This window comes from Lactuca serriola, chromosome 2 (genome assembly GCF_051521515.1).
Source record: "Lactuca serriola cultivar US96UC23 chromosome 2, Lser_US96UC23_V15, whole genome shotgun sequence".
Taxonomy (NCBI): domain Eukaryota; kingdom Viridiplantae; phylum Streptophyta; class Magnoliopsida; order Asterales; family Asteraceae; genus Lactuca; species Lactuca serriola.
The window spans coordinates 216,845,040-216,862,232 of NC_136409.1; the positions used below are offsets into that span (position 1 = coordinate 216,845,040).

The 17,193-nt window shown below is 34.7% G+C and overlaps 2 protein-coding genes across 2 annotated transcripts; both read right to left on the minus strand.

Moving 5' to 3' along the window:
• Window positions 1-4,903: 4,903 nt before the first annotated feature.
• On the minus strand, window positions 4,904-5,760 carry LOC145088527 (17.5 kDa class I heat shock protein-like). Its single transcript, XM_079026897.1, has one exon. It carries the CDS (start codon window positions 5,612-5,614, stop codon window positions 5,123-5,125), a length of 492 nt encoding a protein of 163 aa, XP_078883023.1. The 5' UTR covers window positions 5,615-5,760; the 3' UTR covers window positions 4,904-5,122.
• Window positions 5,761-9,256: 3,496 nt separating this feature from the next.
• On the minus strand, window positions 9,257-11,261 carry LOC145088528 (uncharacterized). Its single transcript, XM_079026898.1, has 3 exons — window positions 10,763-11,261; window positions 10,286-10,663; window positions 9,257-10,058 (listed from the first exon to the last, which is right to left on the minus strand). The coding sequence occupies exons 1-3, from the start codon at window positions 11,054-11,056 to the stop codon at window positions 9,432-9,434; spliced, it is 1,299 nt and encodes a 432-aa protein (XP_078883024.1). The 5' UTR covers window positions 11,057-11,261; the 3' UTR covers window positions 9,257-9,431.
• Between the last annotated feature and the right edge of the window lie 5,932 nt (window positions 11,262-17,193).

Genomic DNA, 17,193 nt, shown 5'->3' on the forward strand with positions numbered 1-17,193 from the left:
TAGGATTACCGATATTTGGGACTTAACTGAATAAAAAAATTATATAGAGACTAAATCGATTATAAGGCCAATATGTAGAGATTTTATTGCAGTTTTCCCTATATATATATATATATATATATATATATATATATATATATATATATATATATATATATATATATATACTAGTCGTTTACCCGCGCAAAGCGGCGGGCGATGAATAATTGTTTCGGCAATTAGTTCTTTTTGGTGCAAACATGTTTTAACAATATATTTCATTCGCAATCATGTTATATTTCAAGGAACCCAAGATATATAAATATTTCTATTGCTCGACATGCACCTGATAGCAAATCTTTGGCATGTTCTTTGTTGAGACTTGAGAGATCCAAGAGGCAGGCTCCATAATGAAATTGTTGCAATTCCTCGTAATCTCTTCATTTTCATTCCTATTTATTCCCTGTTAAAAACATGATGATAAGAGAAATAATAGCCAAAGGCTGAGTAGATCCAACAGTTTGGATTTCAAAGTGAAAGAGATGCATGGATCTTCAACTCAAAACATGGATCGAAGTCCCACTGGAACTCACAGTTAACCAAACACTTAGAGAGTTGGGTTTTTGAAAGATAGATACATTGGCATTTGTGTTTCAGATAGTGGTAATTGCCGGAAACATGGATGAAACAAATACGTAGATATAACTTGTAACGTCCCAAAATTTAAGACTAAAAATTTCTTTTAATAAAGTATCACTTAAAGTAAAATCATCATTTCAAAACATAAACAGAGTATTAGTTCTCAAAACACATGTTCATTATTAGAGTAAAACATTCCCAGGCTGACTAATCTATGGTGTGTGCCATGCGATCATCCCGAGCTCCATCATCCGCTACTGGAAGTACCTGAAACCAAAACTGAAATCCGTAAGCACGAAGCTTAGTGAGTTCCCCAGATACCACATACCATATAAACCATTCATAGTCAAGAATCATACATAACTGACTTATCCATAACCAAGTAAGGTGTTATGTGCCAAACATAGTCTTGCCATTATGCCACGGGCCGCACGTGGTCTTCCTGGTCAAGCCTGGGCCGCTCCCTGGGTCTTACAGACAAGTGCCAAGGGCCACCCCTGGTCTTATAGACGTGTGCCAAGGGCCACCCCCTGGTCTTACAGACAAATGCCAAGGGCCACCCCCCGGTCTTACAGACAAGTGCCAAGGGCCACCCCCTGGTCTTCTATGCAAGTATCACAAAGACAACCGTACATACTACTCTACTTAGCTAAACAACATACAGTGTGCCAGAAGCCACCTCCTGGTCTTTCATATCTATAGCATACAATGCGCCAGGAGCCACCTCCCGGTCTTTCATACATATTGCCTAGGGCTAACCCCCGGGTCTTCCTACCATACCACGTAACATACTGTGTGCCAGGAGCCGCTCCCTGGTCTTTCATGCATATTCTAAATAGGCCGGCATTGGTGCTCTAGAGCCATACAAACAGTGAGGAGACTCACCTGATACTGCTGAACTGCTGCTGCTAGACCCTTTGACCGCTACCCGTTCACTGACTGAACTCCTGCTCTACTTGCTTCCCGAGCTAACAAAAACAAAGCAACACTGAGTCTAACTGACCCCCGAAAGACAACCAAGTCAACTCAGGTCAAAGTCAAAGTCCTGGTCAAAGTCAACCTTCCAGGTCAACCCTACTCGTCGAGTCACCCTACTGACTCGCCGAGTTCATAAGTCCAGAGTCCTTCCACTCGCGACTCTACTCGCCGAGTCAGCCCCTGACTCGCCGAGTCTACCGATTCCCGATTCCTGTCCTGTCCAACTCACTGAGTCATGGCTCGACTCGCTGACTCAAGTCTTAACTCGAAGGGTTTGGGACTCCGCGACCTGACTCGCCGAGTCTAAGAACAGACTCGTCGAGCACAAGGAAATCTTCATCCAACTCGCCGAGTTGTTCATCCAACTCGTCGAGTTCATGCCCATCTTCATCCGACTCGACGAGCTGTTCATCCCACTCATCGAGTTCCTCCTCATCTTCATGGTACTCGCCGAGTCCACTCAAAGGACTCGCCGAGTCTATTCAGATCTCCCAACATGCAGAGGGCTTTTGAGTCATGCAGGGACTCCAATCCATAGATCCATACTTCCAAAGCTCAATCCCTACGTAAAGTTGCAAACTTTACGTATAACTAAAGAGATCTAGGCTCAAAACACATTAGGGCTTGGTTTAAGGACACAAGGGCTTCACCAACTACTCATCTCCTGATGCTTTATGACATAATGGACTCACCCAACCATAGATCTGAAGTGGCAACAACATATCTAAGCCCCTAACCCGATTTGGGTCTCAAACAACCATAAAAACCCCCAAATCTCATGGCAAAATAGATATAGATGCAAAGAAGGGAAAATGGCAGCTTAATACCTCCAAGATGAACACAACTGAAGTAGATCTCGAGCACACACCTCTCCCTTGAAGCAACCTTCTTGATCTTCAAGTTTCCTCTCCAAAGTCTCCTTCCTCCAAAGCTATTTCTCTCAATAATGGAAGCTCACACGAATTATAGGGTTTACAGGTCCTCTGGAGTGATATGGGGGCTGAGGGAGGGACATAACACCCTTTATATATGATACAACTCCTAGAATTAGGGTTTTCCTCGCACAGACCAGACTCGCCGAGTCACCTTGGCCGACTCGCCGAGTCGGTCACTTACTCCTCGACCTGGATCCCGCTACGACTCGCCGAGTCCCTCCTTGGACTCGCCGAGTCGACCCCTAAACTTAGGGTTTTCTTCCCTTTCTTGGTCTTCATAACTTTGGGTGTTACATAACTAATTTCAGATTAATCTCACAAATTAACTCTTCAGCTAATAATATCTCATTCCAACAAAATAATCATATATGCGTTTCTTTGATGCATAAGTTATTATACCAAAAGATATCAATAACATATTCATTTATAAGCTAATTGGAAACTTATAATTCTTATCTAATAGGAAGTTGACGACACTTGCTGAAAAATCAGAAGTAGAATAGAAAACAAAATCAAAATTAGAAGTTGTATTGATAATTGAAAATAAGAAAACTACCAGTAATCAAGGTTGGCTTTGACAGTACCCTGATTTTCCATCGCTGTCTTTAATTTTTTTTTTCTTTTTTTTTTTGTAGCTTTTCTGTAGTGGCGACCTCTGCACACCTCCCCCTTTTAGACTCGTTATCTTCTCTTGGATCCAAAACTCGTTCTAGACCTGATTAAAAAAATATATGTTAAACACCCTTTGAAGCACTTGATCGAATAGATAGAGTGCAAAATATATTTACCATGATCCTTAACTACAAACTATAGTCAATTTACCTGTTATAACACTATAATGTATGAGAAATGTTTTTGAAGGATCGAAGTCATATCAGTTGGACCAGAGATGATTAGTAGCGATGGTGGACATAAGGAGGCAGAGCGACTTTTTTGAAGATAAAGGGGGTGAACGAAGCAAGCAAGACTGGGTCTAACTTTAAGGTGGGATGGTACGATGTAGGTGATTGTGGATGGTTGTAGGTGGAAGGAAGATGTTGGTAATATTAGGGCCAAGGGTGTGATGTTGTCTGATAAATGATGATGGATGCTTAATGGCAACGGTATGGTGGTGACTGTTGAATTGCTACGACGACGTTGTATATAGGAGAGGGCTCGACCATAATCGAGAGATATTTGTCATGATCTCAGGAGACTTAAATTAGGTTTATGAGAAGGGTTGGATCAAAAGCAACCAAAGAGTCAATGTAACTCTATTTTGACGGGGTCAAAAGTCAAAACCATAGAAAAGATAAGGTCTTAAAGATAGGTGATTTAAAATTTTAATATTATTTTATTATTGTTTTATTGTACTATTAGCTTAATGGTTTGAACATCTAAAAAAATAATATTATTGTATTAAATCTATTTTTAGAAATAGTTAGATTTCTTTTATAACATAGTAAGATATATATATATATATATATATATATATATATATATATATATATATATATATATATATATATATATATATATATATATACTATCTTATAAAACAAATCCCACTATTTCTAAAAATAGATTTAATAAAATAATAATATTTTTTTTAGAAGTCCAAATTATTAAGCTAATTGTACAACTAGTCACTAATAAAATAATATTGAAATTTAAACAAACTCCTATAAATCTTCTCTTCCAAGGTTTTGACCAGATTTTTTTCATCCAAATAAATACTCAACAACCTATAATTTGGTCATTTTATGAATTTTTTTTATTTTTAATATGACATATTTCCTAAAACAAACTAATGATTAAATTGAAAATAATCATTCTTCATCGAAAAGAAATTAATTGTGGAAACAAACTATTTGTTGTCCGCCGCTTTGCGCGGGTAAACGGCTAGTATATATATATATATATATATATATATATATATATATATATATATATATATATATATATATCATATGGTTCGGTTCACGGATAGAAAATCAAAAACCGACCCGTTGATATCCGGTTTTTTCGGTTATGGTTTTCTACGATTTCGGATTAGCCGGTTAGGAGTTTTTTGGGTTTCGTGGTTTTTTTGCACACTCCTAGAAAATATGATGATAAAAAACAGTCTCCATATTATAACACCACTTATTGTTATTAATTTTCATTTTTAAAATCATTCTCATTTAATAATAAAATGAAAAATCAAAAACCAATCACATTTCTTGTTATTGCTTGTCCTCTATAAGTAGTTGTGCCTTAACACACTCTTAACTAAAATGGATAATGTTCATCTTGGTATGACCATGAGCGTAATGAAACTGCTTCCTTCAAACAAGGATATGTTTACGATTTTTGTTAAAGGAAAAAAAGAAGCAGAAAACACGCCTCTGAAATTACTGAAGCTGCCATTGTTCTCACTGATTAACGAAACATTTACACAGCACGTACGAACGCAAACACAACTTGAAAACCCTAATCAACCGACTCGTACAATGAAAATTTTCGATTAGTAGATTTGCAATACTGGGAGACACTATTCGACTTCAACAACAGACATTATTCGACTTACAATTTAGCCTAATATCGACACATATATGAGATACCTTTCAAATTCAACCAGAGATTTGAATCGACTTCACATCAGGTTTTTTCACTTCAACTTTGGGCACAGTGACAGTCAGCACACCATTCTCCATCGCCGCCTTCACCTGATCCACTTTCGCGTTCTCCGGCAGCCTAAACCTTCGCATAAACTTCCCGCTGCTTCTCTCAACACGGTGCCACGTGTCTCCCTTTTCCTCACTCTCTTTGTTCCTCTCTCCACTGATCTGCAGCACTCGATCGTCCTCAACCTGAACCTTCACTTCCTCCTTCTTCAGCCCCGGCACATCCGCCTTGAACACGTGAGCATCCGCAGTCTCCCTCCAGTCAATATTCGCGTGCGCGAACGAAGCTGTTTCAGAAGATCCGACGCGATCGGAGAGAGAACGGAAGTTGTTGTTGTTGTTGAAGGGGAAGCCTTCGAAAGGATCCCAGATGTCGAGGGAGAAGGGATCGAAGACGTTTGTTCGACGACCACCGAAAAAGCTTGGGATGATCGACATACTCGTTACTGATCGCTAAGCAAAGCCTAAAGAGAGATCCAACAATTGCTAACTGGAAGTTGAAATTTTGTGTTGTCTGATCGATTGATAGCCGTGGTTTATATAACTGGTTTTGGATAGTGTCCTGAAGGTTCCAGAGAAATTCTGCAAGCAGCATGATGCCTTTCTAGAGTATTCTTTATTTCAATAATCTAGCAATGGGCTTGTCTAACATAAAACTCATTGGGCTGTCACATCCTACTAAGCCCAACTTGGAATTCACAGATTCATATAAAAATTTACAAATGATTCCATTTTTTCTATGAAGACCCATGATCTAAACTCAAAATTTTGTTCTGTATGTGTTTTATAGTAATTATGATACCATTGTTACATATAAATATATAATAGACTTATTAGGACACGACAGATTTATCAAGTTTTTAGCATTATAATCGGAATGAGTCTATATTTTATTTTGTTTTTTTGGTAGCACAAAATATTTCAATTCTTGTTTTACTATATCAGTTACACATTCCATAGAAATACATTTTATACATATCTAAAGGAGACCAAGTCCATCATGACTTATCATCAGAATCTCATGTAAAGTGTAGCAAACTAGGTCTTAAGAAATGCACTACAATATGATTTTTTTTTTTTGATAAATTAGCCTGTATATAAAAGTAGAAGGTAATATTGTTTATTTATATAAAAGTACAAAAAATATTCATTAAGATTTTTGAAAGTTATGAAGTAGCTTTTGGATTACGATTTTTATTTTATATAATAGTTTTAAACTCGTACATCTGAAAAAATAAATAAATAAAAAATTTTCAAATCGAGTTTTTTCTTAAAAATTAAAAGTTTTCAAAAATTCGTTGTTAAACATATCCTATAGTAACTTTGTACACAAGAAACACTAAAAATGGAATTTGATTAGTATATCGATATATATCTAACATATTGTATATCTCAAGGCTGTTAAAATCGCAATCTTGATCGTAAGCCCGTACGATCCCAATCTTACTTGTATCATTTTTCAATAGGATCGCTGTAGGATCAATTGTAAGATCGCAAGATCGTTAGTACTTTAAAAAAATCAATTATTTTTCTTGGACTAACCATATAGAATGCCCATTTTGAATTGTTTATCGTTAAATAATATGTTAGAAATATATTTTTTATGTTCTAAAGTATTATTGTTAACTGGATGGTTATTTGATGGATGAATATATACTTTTTATGTTTAAAAATGCTTATGGTAGGATATTACGATCCGATTCGATCTTACGGTCATGATCTTGCAAAGCAGAAAATGATCATGTATAAGATCTCGATCTTAACAACCTTGGGATATATCTATAACCATCACCTTCACAGATTACCGGATAAATTTTGGGCACCCCATAAGAAATGTCTAAAGTTAAAACATTGAGGGTGTCAATCAAAGATGGTCAATAAAAGAGTAAATCACAACAATGTTCTTTATAGTTTGGGGTAATTTGTACGTTTGGTCCCTAAGTTATTTTTGTAACTTGAAAGATCCATACAGTTTGATTTTGTTGCGCGTTTGGTCTCTGTTTTACCTAAAAGACTATTTTGCCCTTGATTTTTTAATTTATTTAAATAAGATGAGATAGATAAGGTAAGGTGGAAGTGAAGTTGGAGGTGTGTTTATTTAAATAAATTAAAAAATTAAGGACAAAATAGTCTTTTTAAATAAGACAGTGACTAAACACGCAACAAAAACAAATATTAGAAATCTTCTGAATTAAAAAAAAAAAAAAGTTATGACCAAAGGTACAAATTCCTTTCAATAAAATGGTCTAGTGAAATTTACTCTCAATAAAAAGGTTGGGAATATGACTTATCAAGGTAATTAACTTTTCGGTATGTTCACATCTGGGTAACTATCTTTTTTTTGTACATATGTATGTAGCAAACTTTTTGGAGTGTTCACATATGACCATTATGACCTGCTATAGCAGGTTAAATCCTAGATGTGTACAAAAAAAAATAGTTACCCAAATATGAACAAAACGAAAAGTAAAAATTAAATTACATGAATGGTCCCTGTGGTTTGAGGGAATTTGTGGTTTTGGTCGCTAACTTATTTTTTTTTTAACTTAAATGGTCTGTACTGTTTTTTTATTGCGCGTTTGGTCCCCGTCTTACCTAAAAATACTATTGTGCCCTTATTAATTTATTTTTTTAATTAATTTTCTTATCTATGTATTTATTTTTTACGTATTTAAAAAAATTAATAGACCACACATATTTGTATCTCCTCGGATGATCCATACTATTTATTTTTTAATTAATTTAATTTTTTAACTCGAATGGTCTCTACTATTTAATTTTGTTACGAACTTGGTCTCTATCTTACTTAAAAAGACTATCGTGCCCTTATTAATTTTTTTAATTAAATTTCTTGTTTATGTACTTATGCTTTATATGTTTAAGAAAAATTAGTAGACCCCAGATATCTGTATCTCCTCACCATCCCATCTTTCATCCTTCTCAACTTCTATTTATTTTTCATTTTTAGTGATATCGATGTTTTCATCATCACTTCTTTTTTCGGTCCTACAACTCCGTCGAATCAACACCACAATCCACTAAAGATGAAGAGACAGTAGATTATGGTGTTGGTTCGTCAGAGTTGAAATATCAAAAAAAAGGACGGTGAACACGTCGATGTTACTAAAGATGGAAAAGAAATAGAAGATGAGGAGGATCAGAGATGAGATGGTGAATGGTAAGACTCAAATTAAATTTCTCAAATGTGGTTTCAGGTTTACGGTGATGAGATACATATATGTGGGGTATATTAATTTTTTTATAAAAAATAAATACATAAATAAGAAAATTAATTAAAAAAATTAATAAGAGAAAATAGTATTTTTAGATAAGACAGAGACCAAACGCGTAACAAAAATAAACAGTAGGGTTCATCCGAGTTAAAAAAAATAAATTAATTAAAAATAAACAGTAGGGATAATCCGAAGAGATACAAATATGTGTGGTCTATTAATTTTTTTTAAATATGTAAAAAAATAAATACATAGATAAGAAAATTAATTAAAAAAATAAATTAATAAGGGCACAATAGTATTTTTAGGTAAGACGAGGACCAAACGCGCAATAAAAAAACAGTACGGACCATTTAAGTTAAAAAAAATAAGTTAGCGACCAAAACCACAAATTCCCCCAAACCACAGAGACCATTCATGTAATTTAATTTTTAATTTTCGTTTTGTTTATATTTGGATAACTATTTTTTTTGTACACATCTAGGTAACAAACTTGTTGAAAGCGTTCACATCTAGGATTTAATCTGCTATAGCAGGTCATAATGGTCATATGTAAACATTTTCAAAAAGTTTGTTACCTAGATATGTAAAAAAAAAATAATTACCCAGATATTAACATACTGAAAAGTTAATTACCTTCATAAGTCATATTCCCAAAAAGGTTTGCAAAGCAGCCCTAAAAATGACTGTTATTATCATCATCTCTAAACGGCGAGCCGTCATCACGCCGTCATCACAATATCGAGGAGCCATAAAAGGAAGTGAGGAACCCATTTATTTTGTATGTTTATTTATGTAGAAGAGATTTTCTAAAATCATTACGATCAATCTACTTTATCTATTATGGCACAACAAAAATAAACATATCATTTAGGTAAATAAACTTTTAGTAAAGAATCCGACTAACATCCTATATAAGATCGTCTAAGAGCACAAGCTCAAACGATTCACTATCTATAAATATTATACAACTTGTACAATAAAATATGTACAAAACATGATATAATCAAACAACAACAATGTCACAAGTCCCCAAAACCATCGGAATCAATCGCCACAATCTTATGAACACCAAACCTAGACGAATTTCCTCGGCTCCTGGAGGCAAACTTGGTGCTTCCAATAAATTTGTCACCACTCGTGGCATCATGAACAATTTGCTTATCATCCTCCTTCTTCAAGTCACTTGGTGGCAAGAAACAGTCATTTGAAAGACCCTTTATGTTGAAATCCACCTCCTCAATCGTCCAAATCTCCTCCATTTTTGTCTGTGAATGGCTTTCAGAGTCCTCACCAAATCTAAACAATGAAACCGTGGTTTGACCACCGTGAGCTATGTTGACTCCATCGATGGTCCGGTAGTCTTGGATTAGTGACTCCATGGTTGTCTCCCAAAACACACTATCACTTCCAGGTGTGTTTATTCTTATGAGATGTGAATCTTTAAGTTGGTATAAAAGACCTGTTTTTTGACTAAAATACCCCCAAATTGTGTGCTTCATGATCTCTACGTTTGTACTGCTTCGTATTTTTAGAGTCGAAAGCTCGGCTTCCAGCTTTAACACAAAGCAATCTTCCCCATTGATTGTCTTCTCCCCTATGCAAATCGAATTGTTGAACAAATTTGCGGTTGACTTTGGGTCAAGACCCTGTAAAAATCAAGAGTTGACTTTAATTAGACATGAGATTGGAACAATTAGCAGCTAAGACGTGTGAAAGACGTGCTCCACTACTAACGATCATGGTTGGCTGATTGAAATGGGACCCAGTTTTGGAGAAATTAGAGTGATCAATTTGGGTGGCAAAGACTTTGGTAATTTTCTTTTCCTAAAAGTCAAAGTTAAATTAAAGACAAAGTTTCAAAATTGAATTTTACCTGTAAGGAACGACGAAGAGGTCTGGGGGGGCCTCTAGATGCATGAGAATGGTGCCACGGTGTCTGTCGCCACGCCACCTTCCCGTCGCTGCCGGCGCTGATTTTATAGCCGGAAAGAACCAGTTCTAGAGACCAAAGGTCCGGTCTTTTTTGCCATAACACAAACCCACCCATCTCACCGCCGCCGTTTTTAATGTTTTTGGCCTTCATCGCCTTACCACCACCGCAGTTCATAGTTACTCCGTCTTCGGCGATGCACTCTGACGCCACCATCTTCACCGTCCCTACGGCGTACATGTTTTGAACTAAATTCAACGCCCTTTCTCCTCCCGCCGCAGCTACATATTGTTGCACGATGTATTTAGCCATTGAAGCCTCCTACATAAGTCAGATTCAATACTTCATTAGCACCAATCAACAAAGAGAAAACTAAATTACATATTCATTCAATTCAAGAAATCTTGGAATTGGACTTACGATGGGGTTATCTGGATTGATAATGTTGGGGTGGCCAGAAGAGATGGGAAGAGGGACGAGGGGAGCTCCGACGACTCCGAGCAAGAGCTGAATTTCAGCGTTCCGACCACCGTAGTCAGAAAATTGGCGTCTTTGATCGGTGGAATGAGGTTTCATCCACGATTTCAAGGTTTTCCAAGAGTTGGTGTTGTGGTTGATCTTGCTATCATCGAAGGTTTCCTCCGGTATCGGAACTTCGAGCACTGTTTCAAGAGCATCTTCGTTGTCTACGTTTGGGCACAAGGTCCTCATCATCAGGTTGAGAGAGAGAGAGAGAGAGAGAGAGAGAGAGAGAGAGAATTGAAGTGGGAACTAGTAAAGGGGGAGTGTCTTGGGTTCGAAGGGATAAATAAAGAGTGGAGAATGACCAGCCGACCATCGGCCGTCGTTCTAACGTGCAACCTTTTTGTCTAATCACTAATGTCGTGTCCGCACGCTCACTCTTTTTCTTTTTCTGTTTCTCCCCTTCACCAAAGTCTTTCCTTTTTCTTTGTTTTATAATCTTTATCTTTCACAAATAAGTGGATTAAATTTACATCCAGATTCTTTAATTATAAAAATTAAGATCCTTTATTAGATTTAAATTTTAAACCCAAATCCTGTTGATAATGCATCTGACCCGGTTAATCTAGATTAGAATTGACAATGATACAAACATTCTTCTTATATATATATATATATATATATATATATATATATATATATATATATATATATATATATATATATATATATATATATATGATTGAGATCGGTTGAGAACTCATAGTTTTCCGAGAATCCGAGAACTAAAAGTGGAGCGTTTGATCAAAATTAATTCATTAAGGACATAACTGTGATCTTACCAATCTCAATTAATGTTTAATTTTTTGTGTTATTTAACATATTAATATAAATGTCTAAAAATTTACATCATAAATCAAATTTTCATATTTTTTATAAAATAGTATTTTTCGTTTTTTTTAGAAAATGCAGATTTTTTTTTATAGAAAACATGAATTGTTGAAAAAAAAAATTGAAAAAATATTTTTTTAAAAAAACTATAATTTTTTCAAAAACCTACAATTTTTTAAAAAAAGCTGCATTTTTAAATAAAAAAGCTGCAAATTTTTCAAAAAAACTGCATTTTTTTAAAGTAATTTTTTAGGTGCATATTTGCATATTTTTTAAAATGCACATATGTAAATTTCTTATACTATAATATTCGTAAGTAAATCACAACAAATCTCATATTTATTAATTAATTTATAAACATAATAGTACAAGTATTTTATTCGATACAAAATAAAATATAAAAAATAAAAAATGTTACAAATTTCAAAACGTTTTCATATCTTCATGTCAATATTTCCATATTTTCTTCAATTTACCATTTTTCATCTCTTCAATATTCACCACAATTTCTTTCAAATCTACAAGAAAAAAAAACGGTTGATGCAAAAACACTCATAAAAATACATATGTGATTTACATTTGAATCACATGTAATTCATATGAGAATTACATGTGAATCACATCTAATTCATATATGAATTACATCTGATTCAAATGTGAATAACATATGATTTACATGTGAATCACATCTACTTCATATATGATTTACACGTGATTCATATGTGAATAACATGTGATTTACATGTGAATAACATATGATTTATATGTGAATAACATGTGAATCACATGTAATTCATAAGTGAATAACATGTGATTTACATGTGAATAACATGTGATTTGCATGTAATTCATATGTTAATTACATGTGTATCACATGTGATTCATCTGTGATTTACATGTGAATCACATGTAATTTACTTAATAAGGTTCGAAAAAAATCAAGAAGAGAATTAAAAAAGTTACACAAGGTATTTTCTAGAAGGTTGTCATTGTTGGTTCCAACATCAATCATGATAGGAAGAACCTGTTACAATACAAAAAAAGGAAAAAGATATATGTTTGCAAGCGAGAAATTTTTGAAATATGTATATATTGAGATAGATAATGTGCAAACATTACCCTTAATGTGTAATAAAAGGAGGTACATACCAAAGTGAATGGCCAACAACAATCAATACTTTACCATAAGCTCACTAAGTAACTCCTTAGGTGTTGCAGTTGCAAAGTATAATTAACAATAAAAAAGGAAAAGGAAAAGTATGAAATATCATATAATTTAAAAATTTTAACCCTGTAAATCTTTCATATTGTTCTTAAGCCTACCCTATAAACATTTCCACCCCTGTAACAATTTTGGCTCCACATTCTCCTGCTTCCCTAAGTAATCTGGTAATTTTAGGTGTGTAAACAACATCAAATACCAATGCATACTTTTTTTACCAGTGGACTGTACCACTCTATGCATATATGATCCTTATATGAAGTACACCAAATTACATCATGCTTGAGGGAGGAAATGGAAATAAAATTAAATCTGTAAAAACTTTTTTAAGTGATTTTGTATGTGGTAGATGGTCTTAGATCATGTAGTGCATATTTTAGCAATTACAGTCAGTAGTTAGGATATTGATAATCTATTGGGCTGTCCTTTTGGAAATGGTCTAGGTTGTAAATCCGGTTTGCTTGCATTTGTATTTTGTTAGAGTGGTAATTTGGGGATCTTATTTTATTAAGAATTATCTAGTTGAAGCTTTGGCTTTTCCTAGCATTTTTTCAAAATGATATAAAAATACTTTACCTGAGGGTTTTGTAAGTTGAATCCTATAAGATTTCTATCAGTTGTTACAATAACCATCAAAGGATGTCTCATTGTAACTTGTAAGACCATAACAACAATCAAGCAGTTGTGTGTGGACTGGATTCTGTTGTCTCAAATCCCAATACCTAAAAAAGATGACATAGCATAAAAACATATAATACCAAAAACTAAAAAAGAGACATAAGCACAAACAATATAACAATATATCATTTTGAACAGATTACTTACTTGCAAAGATCATCAGTTTCTGCCATTTCAGAAAGATTAAGAGAATTGGCTTTAGCAAGATATCTAGAATGAAATGAGTATTCTTCAGCAACAGAAAGTTTTGGGCCTCCAAGATCACCAAACCCTAACATTTTAGCAAAATTAAATCCATTTTGTGCTCAAGCAGTTCTTTCCCATTGTTCCTTACGCATTTGATCAAGATCTTTAATTATAGACATAAAAGAAGGATCTAAATACTCGATCAAGACTCTTAAGCTGAAAGAAAAGATAGCTTGCATATGCCAAATTCAACAGCATGATCATTTGTTTCAATATCAAACATTATCTCCTACATAAGAAATTTCACCAAAAAAACGTTAGGGTAAAAATGTTGTTGTAAACATAAGTGCTTTTGTATAAATTTCCCTATTGAAATATATGTAGTGTAAATTGCTAAGTGCATTCATATATACAACCATACAAATGAATAAATGAGTGATTCCAGAGATCTGAATTCCACCATACAAAGGAATGGAATCAGATTCCAAAAGGGTGAATTGCCTGGTTGAAATGTTGAACTGTTGGATAATGCACAATGCCACCAGTAAAAAAAGCACAACCAATAACTAACAGCATGTTTGATAAGGTGGATCCTAACAATGATTGTTGAACAACCTTATCTGTAACAAAACCTTATCTGGTCACCCAAAGAAACCTTTAACTTATGTGAAGAACATAAATACTAAAATAAACATTCAGAATATGAGATTAATGATTTACCTTATTGTAGTTGTGGGCACTTGATTGTCAGGGTTTTCATTTCGATTTATTGGTGGTTATATGTGGTATAGATCCGGTTAGGTCGATTTGGCAATAGATGCTTGTACAATCAAATACTTGATCAACATAGGATCGTCTTCTCTAATCAAAGGCCGATTTGGCAGTGGAAGCTTCTCTAATCAAATACTCGATCGATCGTCTGAAATACAGTGGAGATGCGAATTTCATTTCATTTTTTATAGAGAAGTCTGCAAACCTAGATTCATCAATATAAAGACGATGAGTGAAGACATTTAACTCCTTCTCAGACTTCATTGATAACCAGATACAAACGCAATAAGATCTATTATGGGAGGTGATTACAATGTAGGTTTTAATGGAGGCAGATATGGTGTAGGTTTAGGAGGAGACGATGGTGGTGATGTTGTTTTTAGGGAAGATCGGCGTACTCGATTCTCTCCGATGTTATCCTGATCAAATGAATCGTTGTCTCGAAGGCATAAAGATGTGTGTGTGTGTTTATGTTTGCGAGGGAGAAAAAGAAGGGGGAGAAGATGAGGAAGCCGATCAATTGATGGGGGTGACGATTATCGGAGGCGGCCATGGATTTCAAACGGTGGCTTCATCCAACAATCAATGATGAAGACGTGATGTAGGTGTAGAGAGAGAGAGATGCAGGATGAAGAGAGAGAGATAGGGCCAAATTTAATGTGATTAAATCTGAAAAGGGTGAATCAATTACACTGTCCCAAAAATACCCATGATTCTTTTTAATAAGATGCCCCCGTCCATTTTTATTTTCACATATTTACATATATACCACAAATCATCCTACCCCTCTATTATTTTAATTTACCGATCATTGTTTAGTTCTCAGGTTCCAGTAAACTTTGAGTTCTCAAATGATCCTTCCTCTCTCTCTCTCTCTCTCTATATATATATATATATATATATATATATATATATATATATATATATATATTGTGCGGACGTGTGAACATGTGGACAATATTATTCTATGAGAATTATTAAGAGTATAAGTTTTTTAGTAATATGAATACGTTCAACCTCACACAACTATCGTCATTTTCATGCATTCTCACTAATTCTTATTCATTTTTGTTCTCACACATCGTTTTTCACTCATTCTCATTCTTACAGAATACAACTCAATAAACATTCTGAACAGATTCTGATAGAATGAGAATAGTAATAAAAAGTCTGTCATTAACGCTCGTGTTTCTAGGCTAGACATTAATGATGATGTAATAGTCTAGGTCAACCTTTGTAACTTGTTTTGAAATAATAAATAATTATTATAATTTAATTAAGAATAAAAATAAGCGTCGAAAATAAACGTTAGATAATCCCGATATCTATGAAGCAAGTTGTAGTGGTTGAAATAAGGATTCTGGAGATATAAAGAATACCAAAATCCGAGTTATAACGAAGAAGTTATGACCTGTCGAAGTTTCGCGACAGAACTGGTACGACACTGCGTGACGTAAAAAGTGAATTTACGATAGAACGATTTTTAGCCTTAATTGTCTAAATGAAAGTCGTAGAGTTCGTTAAACTGAGAACGTGCATAAAAAGAACGCCCAAATCTGACTTCATATGAGGAATTTATGATTTTTCTAAGTTTCGATTTAACAGTATGCAGCCCAAAACTTGAAATTTAGATCGAGTGATTTTAGCCGAAACAATCTAAACGAGAATCGAAGATCTCGTCGATATCAGTGCAATGGTAAAAAGATAGACGAAAACGGACGTTGGATGAAGAAGTTATGAAATTTTAACGGACTTTTCCTGTCCCGGTCTGTTAAAAATATAACTTTAAAAATAAAGTCAAAATTAGCCGACAGAGTCTAAATGAAAGTTAAAAACGGACTTCGTATGCAAAAGATACGAATTTTAGAAGTTTGGAAATTTGGAGTATGCCCAACGTACTCGTGTTCATGGTCTGAGTTGGGCCACATAGCCTACTCCATCGCATGCGACACGTATCATACGGACTCGACACGTCTGATGCCACGCATCAGGGTACGCCCAACATACTAAGCTGTACGCCCAACGTAATGGCTAATAGAGTAGTACGCCCATCGTACTTGAAGATTACGCCTAGCGTAATTCAGGTTTCAGCCCCTATAAATAGAAAGCAAGATCTCCAAGTTTTTGTTTACAAAATCTATTCTCTCTCACTCTTTACTTCTTCTCTAGCTACTTTTAACCCCCTCAGGTCCCGGTATCTTCCCATAGCACCCGAAGCAATCCCGGAGCCTCAAAGTCTCCAAGAAAAAGAGTTTGTCGAGTCGAAACTCTGCCCGTGTGGAGCTTGGTTTTTGAGAAAACGCCTGGGTTTTATCGGAAACGATTGTTTTAAGAGATGAGGTGCTGCCCAATTATCGTTTTAACACATGAGTGTATAGTCACTTTCTTCTTACACATAGATATGAAGTATTTTCTATAAAATACGTGCTATGTGTAATTATATTGTTTGTTTATTTGAGATGGTTGTTGAATAGATATTTTATACAAGTTTTAAATTGTATATGTATTTTTATCTAAAAATATGTTGGGTAAGACATGGGTAGATGAAATAGTTGATGTGTGTTAAAATGATGAGAGGCATCGATGTTGTTATTGTTTCAGTCATCTAGTGGAGTATAGATGACAACCACAGACCTTTCTA